This window comes from Carassius gibelio, chromosome B23 (genome assembly GCF_023724105.1).
Source record: "Carassius gibelio isolate Cgi1373 ecotype wild population from Czech Republic chromosome B23, carGib1.2-hapl.c, whole genome shotgun sequence".
Taxonomy (NCBI): domain Eukaryota; kingdom Metazoa; phylum Chordata; class Actinopteri; order Cypriniformes; family Cyprinidae; genus Carassius; species Carassius gibelio.
Window position 1 is genome coordinate 26,397,562 of NC_068418.1, and position 8,561 is coordinate 26,406,122.

The following is an 8,561-nucleotide window of genomic DNA, read 5'->3' on the forward strand; positions in this document are numbered from 1 at the left end:
CTTATTTCAAAAACATGAATAGATTCCAAACTTTTGACTGGTAACAATGAAGACATCATGTGTGCGTGTCCAAAAAAAAAAAAAAAGAAGAAAAAAAAAAGAAGTGTTTATTCTGTTTTCTTCATAAGATGATTAGATAAGGTCCTGATGAAAATGCCTGTGTGTCTTAAAATTGATAGGAAGGAAGGCCATGTCCCACAGATAAGAGAGAGAGAGAGAGAGAGAGAGAGAGAGAGAGAGAGAGAGAGAGACAGAGAGACAGAGAGAGAGAGAGAGAGAGAGAGAGAGGGGAGGGTGTTTAAAGATAACTCTCTCAGATCTGTTCTTCTGGATTGCGTCTGTAGATTCAGGACACACAGCGCTTCAGTCCGTGAGGAGAGAAAGACAGACAGAAGAGTGTATCAGCGTCATTCTGAAGGTCAGTGTGTGTTTCTGCGCGTCACTGCACGTCTGCCTCTTCACTTACTGACTACTAATCTTGCTTTTCTACTATTTTACACATGCTTTTAGTGCTCCGAGGTTTCTCAGGAAACTTTTGAGCGTTTAACTTCGTCTCACATGTAAGTAATAAAGTAAAGAGTACATAGAGAAATTAAAAGAGCTATAAAATACATTTGGATAGCAGTTCAGATTATTTATGAAATGTGAGTTTTGAGCGTATATAGAGACACTGAGATCTTTATTCTGATAACCATAACTAAAACCATTAAAAAAAAAAAAAAAACTATGAAAAAATTAAAGCTGAATAAAAATATTTCAGCTAATTGCTTACGGAACATTTCTCATTTTTATTTGAAGTACTAAAACAACTAAAACTAAAACATGTACAAATTTACAGGCATTTTTTTTTTTAAATGACAAAATGACTAAACTTTAGCTAAATGTTTTAATAAAACTCAATTTATACATTTTAAATATTTAAAAATGACAAAAGCATGCAGAAAAATTACTAAACTTTAGCTAAAACTTAAATAAAACTCTATATACAAATGTTAATTCATTCAAAATGACAAAAACATGCAACTAAATAAATAAAGTTTAGCTAAAATTTCAATAAAGCTCTATTTATACATTTTAAATATTTAAAAATGACAAAAGCATGCAGCAAAATTACTAAACTTTAAAAAAATTTTTTTTTATAAAACTCTATATATACATTTTAAATGTGTAAAAAAAAACATGCAACTAAATGACATGCAACAAAAAAAAAAATTTCATAAAAAAAAAAAAAAATATATATATATATATATATATATGTCAGAGGAAAAGCCCAGGATCTCGTGTTAAAGCCAATGCTGCTGCTGGAGTTCAAAGTGAATCAGTTCGTTTGATGTGATTCGGCTGAACTGATGTGAACAGTGTGTTTGTGGCTTTCCTCTAAGTTTCCAGAGAAGCGTGTTGCATTCGAGACTCAATCACTGACATGTGTGAGCAACTGTGATATTCTGTGCATCGTCTGAGAGAGTTTCATTAAACTGATCAAATGTAAAGCAATGTAAGGCTATGGAGCAAGTGCACCAAAAACCTAAATGTGTGTTTGCATTTTAAAATACATAAAAAAATGACGTTTGTATAAAAACATTCCATTTTTGAATTTTGCAACCAAATACGGGAATGTTACTTTTGAACGTTCTCCAACTGTTCTAAAACGAGTAGTAACACTTAAAAAAAAAAAAAAATGATAGAAGAACATCCAACTTGACATTCCAAGAAAATTAAAATCGTTATTAGAACTTTATTTAAAAGTTTTCAGGGTGAAAAAAAAACGTTGCATGAATTTTGTAAATGTTTTTTCTGCTGACGTTTAAAGAACATTATTAAAAACCCAGTTAACAAAAGTATGCTCTGAGAACATTTTAGTAATGTTTCCATTAATTTATAAAACTGTTTCTGAATGTTCCTCTAATGTTCACAAAACTAATAAAAAAATAAAAATAAGTTCAGAGAGCATTAAAAAATATTTTTTCTATAATTTAATGGGAATGTTAGCAAATCATACTTAAAACATATTTTTGTTAGCAGGGAATCTGTTCTTTATTAACAATGTCTTCAAAAAGTTAGCACAAAAGCGTTATTTATACATTATTTATTTCTACGTATTCTACGTTTTTGTTTTTTTTAATAATACTAGTTGTTTCAAAAAATATTCAGAGAACATTCAAAAGTAACATTCTCTTAATTTTCGCAATATTACACAAGTTTCCTTAATGCTTGACATTAAAAAAACTGGAATAACGTTTTCATAACTTAAAGGGAACGTTAACGAAACCTTTTTCGTTTTAAGATCTTTCAAATGCAATGCACATTATATACGCAGCCAAATCTTCCTTTTTTATAACTGTTTGACAGAATGCATTTTTTCTCTACGCAAACATCTATTGCATTTATTTATTTATTTTTCGCATATCAAACAATAGTTGTCATGTTTTTTCTTCCTTAGTATTTTTGTCTTGTTTTGTAGTATAAATATCTACAAAATCTGGTACGTAAGTAAAAAGACTTAAAATATTATCTCTCGTTTTCTGAAAATATCCACACTTTGTTGGTTTTTGCTTAACGAAGTTAAACATTGACGTCCATTGGAACTCTAAATGTGATTTTGACTGAACGCATCACAGATGCCGCCCATAAAGTCACATTGTGTCGAAACCAGAACAGTTTCTCTTTGTTTGTATCGTGTAGAGACACTAGGAGCCTTTGATCCACGATGTGGCCCCCTAAAGTCCTGCTAATGGCCGTCGTATCCTGTGTGCTGATTGGTGGAGGAAACTGTCAATCAAACTCATCCGATGGCTTCCAGCTCTCCGCTGACCCCAGCTCAGGTCACCGGTCCCTGAACCGCCTGACCTCTGACCCCAGAGCTGTTGGGACGGTTGGTGTCCGGCCGCTGTCGCTGCCCCCGGCGTGTCTGAGGAGGACCTACATCGAGGGCTTGTTTAAATATGTCAACACCATCCTGTCCTGCCTCATCTTCGTGGTGGGGATGGTGGGGAACGCCACGCTTCTGAGGATCATCTACCTCAACAAGACCATGAGGAACGGCCCAAACGCTCTGATCGCCAGCCTGGCGCTCGGAGACCTCATCTACATCGCCATCGACATCCCCATCAACGTCTATAAGGTAACCCACCAATCAGATCACTGCAGCACCACTGTGGGTTTATTAGCATTAATTGGAAACAAATTGGCTTTTGGTTTCATCCTCAAAAAATGAGTTTCCAATCATGTGAGTAATGGGGTTTGGGTTTTATTGAACCGTCTCTTCTGCTCACAAAACTGCATTCATTGGATCCAAGGTACAACAAAAACTGTACAGTTCTGAAATATCTGTACTATTTAAAATAACTGAATATATTGTAAAGCACAGGTGTCAGGAACCAATCAGATCACTCGATTTGTGCATTTATTATAATATGCACTCAGACTTGCTTTTTGGTTTCGTCCTCAAATCAAATCATGTAAATAATAGGGTTTTAGGTTTGTGTTTTAATTAGTCTAGAGTTAGATTAGTTAGTCTATGGTCTAATTAGCTTCATAGGTTTAGGATTCAAATACCTGGATCAGTGTTATTTAATATTAGCTTCAGTGTTAGAATACATTAGTATATATTATTATTGTTTATATTATCATTTTAAAATTGGCTTTTAATTGTAATTAATTTTTAGTTAAAACAATTTATATTTATAATAATAATAATAATAAGCGTTTTTACCAGGCTTCTATTTAGGTTTCTTTATATTTCAGTTGTTTTTTTATTTCTGATTTTATTTTGGTATAAATGAATGTAATTAAATAAAGTAAATACAGTCTAATTTATTTTTGTATAATTATATAAAATATTTATTATTATTATAATTATGATTATTATTATATTATCATATACATTTACTGTATTATATAATGTAATGAATAGAATATATTGTACTATTTTATTTTATTTATTCATTTTTTATTTATAAAGCTCAATAAAACAACAATGGTATTTATATAGTCTTATTTAAATGTCTTATAATTATCTAAAATATATAAATACAAAATAAACAGAATGTATAAAAAATATTATATTTGTTTACATTTATTAAAAATAATAGATTATTTAAAAATATATATATTTTTCAGCTTTATTTCAGGTAATCGTGCAGCAGTGTGTCAGACAGACTTATTTCTGGACAGTTATCAGTCTAACACTCATCACACATTCAAACACACACACACACACACACACACACACACACACACACACACACACACACACACACAACCCACTTCAAAACACACACGCACGCACGCACACACACACGCACATACAGTTATGAAGATAAAAGCACTTCATTCGTTATTCTTTAAATATATCACACAGGTTGTGAAGATATGCTTTAACAGTCTGTGTGTGTGTGTGTGTGTGTGTGTGTGTGTGTGTCTAGCTGCTGGCGATGCGGTGGCCCTTCGATGACAGTGTGTTGGGTCTGTTCCTGTGCAAACTCATGCCATTTCTACAGAAAGCGTCAGTCGGAATAACGGTTCTCAATCTGTGTGCGCTCAGTGTGGACAGGTAACACACACACACACAAACACACACACACACTGACATGCACACTCACACACACACACAGAGAGACAAACACACACAAGAAAATTAAATAAATTTAATATCGTCACGTAAAAACATATGTTTTACTAACACCCACATTAACTTATGAAAAGATTATTTCTGAATTTTCCATGAAAAATTTTCTGTTCTGAAACTTTATATTATCTTAGTAATACAAACATTAGGGATACATTCCATTTTATTATTTTGCAAACAATGTGTGACCCTGGAGCACAAATGATTTATGGCATAAAAGAAAAATCAATAATTTTGATCCTTACAATGTATTTTTGTCTATTGCTACAAATACACCCCAGAGACTCAAGACTGCTTTTTTGCTCCTTTAGATGTTCTCTGAACGTTCTGAAACAAGTAACATTTAGAAAACATTACATAAACATCATTTTTCAAATAAAACTGTTTGAGACACATAAATGTTCCTAGAACGTTCTGAGAACTTTTCATCTGTCTATATTAAGGTTATAGAAATGTTTGTGGGAACGTTGTTTTGAAAGAAGTTGAAATATCCAGGTTTCTTCTCGTGATTAGAATGTGATGTAAAAGTTAAAAGAATCTTTCTTTCAACATTCCAATAACTTTAGTCACACTCGAAATGTAACATTTACATTTAGTGTAACGTTTGCTTGTCACATTTAGAACTTTTCAAAAGATACAAGTAACACCACGAGGACGTTCAGAGTTCTACCAATGTTTCCTCTCAACATTATGAGAACGTCGTTTTTTCAACTAAGCCGCACTAATTCATCAAATCAATAAACACACATCTACACACCTGTGTGCTTTCTTCTGTTCTGTGTAATACTGTATTCACAAATGTATTGCAATCACGGATCAAAAAAATAACATGCACCAAACCAAAATTGAAAAACACAAGTAAAATTAAATTGCACAAAATGAAAGCCAAGATTTCCGAATAGCAAACAATGGTAACGTATCAAAAAAATACGTCAAAATAAAAAATTTAATTAATAATAATAATAAGCATGAATCAAAACTTCAAACACATTTTTAAATCAAATTGCACAAAATGCTATATTAATGTCTTGTTATGGTTACAGCAGTGCTTCGTTTTGTGCTTTGTGTGTGCAATTCCTGAATAGAAAAAGTTTTGAAAATGTGTGTAAGCAGCTGAAAACACTGTAATAGTTATAAGAACGTTCAAGAATGATTTTATCTAACACTTACATTGAATTTAAAATACATAAAAAAATGACGTTCCTGAAAGTTGTGAGAGTGTTAGCCGGAGACTCCCAAGGTTTTGCAAGAAACAAGTATCTGACAACATAAGCCTTTGGAGTGTGTGTGGGTCTCTAAGAGCAGATGTCTGTGTGTGTGTGTGTGTGCGTGCGTGTGTGTGTGTGTGTGCGTGCAGGTACCGTGCGGTGGCGTCCTGGAGTCGTGTTCAGGGTGTGGGGATCCCTGTGTCCACGGCTGTGGAGATCCTGTGTATCTGGCTGCTGGCTCTAGTTCTGGCCGTTCCTGAGGCCATCGGCTTCAAAATGGTCAGTTTCGACTACAACAACGTCACCATCCGCACCTGCATGCTGAAACCAGAGACGCCCTTCATGACCGTAAGAACACACACAGCCGTGTTCCCTCATATCTGATACTACACACTCAGATCGCTTACGTGTACAAGATCTATACAATATATTAGAAGTAAAAAAGTATTATATTAGAAAATAGATCATTCAGATGATATACAGTATATTTCAAATGCGTATATGTCTATATCTATATATAATTTTATGTTACATAAGATTCTATATGTTGACTGAAGATGTGTGTGTGTGTGCAGTTCTACAGGGACGTGAAGGTCTGGTGGTTGTTTGGCTTTTATTTCTGCGTGCCGCTGGTGTGTACAGCCGTCTTCTACACACTCATGACCTGTGAGATGCTGAGCAACAGGAAGGGAAGCCTGAAGTTTTCTCTGAGCGAACACCTGAAGCAGGTGAAGAACCGAACACTCAGTGCTGAACGACCCAGCTGAGACCATCGTTATAATGAGTGTGTGTGTGTGTGTGTGTGTGAGCAGAGGCGTGAGGTGGCGAAGGCCGTGTTTTCTCTGGTGCTGATCTTCGCTCTCTGCTGGTTTCCGCTGCATCTCAGTCGCATCCTGAAGAAGATGGTGTATTTTCAGAACGATGTCGGCCGCTGCGACCTGCTGAAGTAATACACTCACACACACACACACACACACAGACAAACACACACACACAAACATTCATACGAACACAAACACACATAAACAAAAACACTCACAAACACACACACATACACACACATATATACATAAACCAAAACACTCACAAAAAAAAACACACACACACACACACACACATATACATACGAACACACACACACACACACATATACATACGAACACACACACACACACAAACACACACACACACACTTATTTTAATTACATTTTAATAAAATAAGTTTACATTTTTCAATTCTATTTAAAGTAAAAAAAAAAAAGTCATGATTTTATTTTTAATTAATTATAATAACCCTGACACACACAAAGCAACAGCGTGTTTTATACTAATGCATCAATGAAATAAGAAGAAACATGTTCCTGTCGCCGATTCTGGAGAAATGCAATTCTTTAATCTGTTTAGTAATCTTGATTTTCACCGGCTTGTGTTGTTTTGTGTCGCAGTTTCTTGCTGGTGTTTGATTACCTGAGTATAAACCTGGCCACCATCAACTCCTGCATCAATCCCATAATCCTCTACTTCGTCAGCAAGAAGTTCAAGAACTGCTTCAGGGTACAGAGCGCTGTAATGAGTGTGCTAAGAGAGCGCCGTGATGCTGTGATGGTCTAATCTCTGCTGTCTCTCTGTCTCTGTCAGTCGTGTTTGTGTTGCTGGTGTTATCCGGCCGGCTCCATCTTGAGCAGCGTTGTGCCTCTGAACGGGACCAGCTTCCAGTACAAGAGCCCTGATCAGAACGGCTTATCGGACCGGACAGCACTGCGCAAGGACAGCTACAACTGACCTCAACCACACACATGTTGTTTCAACCCTGACTACAGAGAAAGCAATATATAATGTTTATATTATTATATCTACTGCACTGGATAACTGTGTGCATACTATTATGACAAAGAAAATGCATCTTTTTTGGTGTATGCATCATATTTTGTAAACTCAAACATGCGTTTTTAATGTGATGTCAAATGTTTTACAGCTAATAGGGAACGTTTTGAAAAGGTTCTCTCAAAGTTATAAACAAACGTTCGTCCTGTAACGCTTATAGAACGTTCATTCAACGTTATCTGGTCTTTAATAACGTCCTCAGAATTTCACGCAAAAACATTACTTAGGCTATACATAATTCACGGAATGTGTTTTCTTAAATGTTTGAATTAAAATTGTTCGTCTAATAATGTTCTCAAAACATTAGCGTAAAAAAGTTTTTTTTTCTGAAACGTTTTAGTTGAGAATTCAACTTATTTTGAAATGTTAGACAAACTTATAACGTTCTCAAAATGTTAGCACAGAAAAAAATCGTTAGTTGAACAGTTTTTTTCGGAAACGTTTTAGTTGGACATTCCTATAAAGTTTTTTTTTTCTTTTACATGTTAAACTAGTAATATTAAAAAAATTTAGCACAGAAACATTTTTTTCGGAAACGTTTGAGTTGGATGTTGATATAACATTTTTTTTTTTATGTTACAAAAACTATAATATTCTAAAAATTTTGTACAGAAACGTTATTCATACATTGTTCATGGAATGTTTTTATGAGGCGTTTAATTGGACATTCATCTGAAAATCTTAAAAATGTTAAATATAGTAATAATGTTCTCAAAACGTTAGCAGAAAAAAAATTGTACATTATTTTAGTCGGACATTCAGCTAACGTTTTTTATTGTTAGACTAACAATATTCTCAAAAACATTAGCACAATTTTTTTTCTTAAATGTCTTCATTAAGCA

The 8,561-nt window shown here is 34.1% G+C and overlaps 1 protein-coding gene across 1 annotated transcript; it reads left to right on the plus strand.

The window, feature by feature from the left end:
• Positions 1-289: 289 nt before the first annotated feature.
• On the plus strand, positions 290-8,196 carry ednrab (endothelin receptor type Ab). Its single transcript, XM_052594551.1, has 8 exons — positions 290-418; positions 2,683-3,121; positions 4,425-4,552; positions 5,985-6,183; positions 6,411-6,563; positions 6,648-6,781; positions 7,281-7,389; positions 7,474-8,196. Exons 2-8 carry the CDS (start codon positions 2,708-2,710, stop codon positions 7,615-7,617), a joined length of 1,281 nt encoding a protein of 426 aa, XP_052450511.1. The 5' UTR covers positions 290-418; positions 2,683-2,707; the 3' UTR covers positions 7,618-8,196.
• Positions 8,197-8,561: the final 365 nt, after the last annotated feature.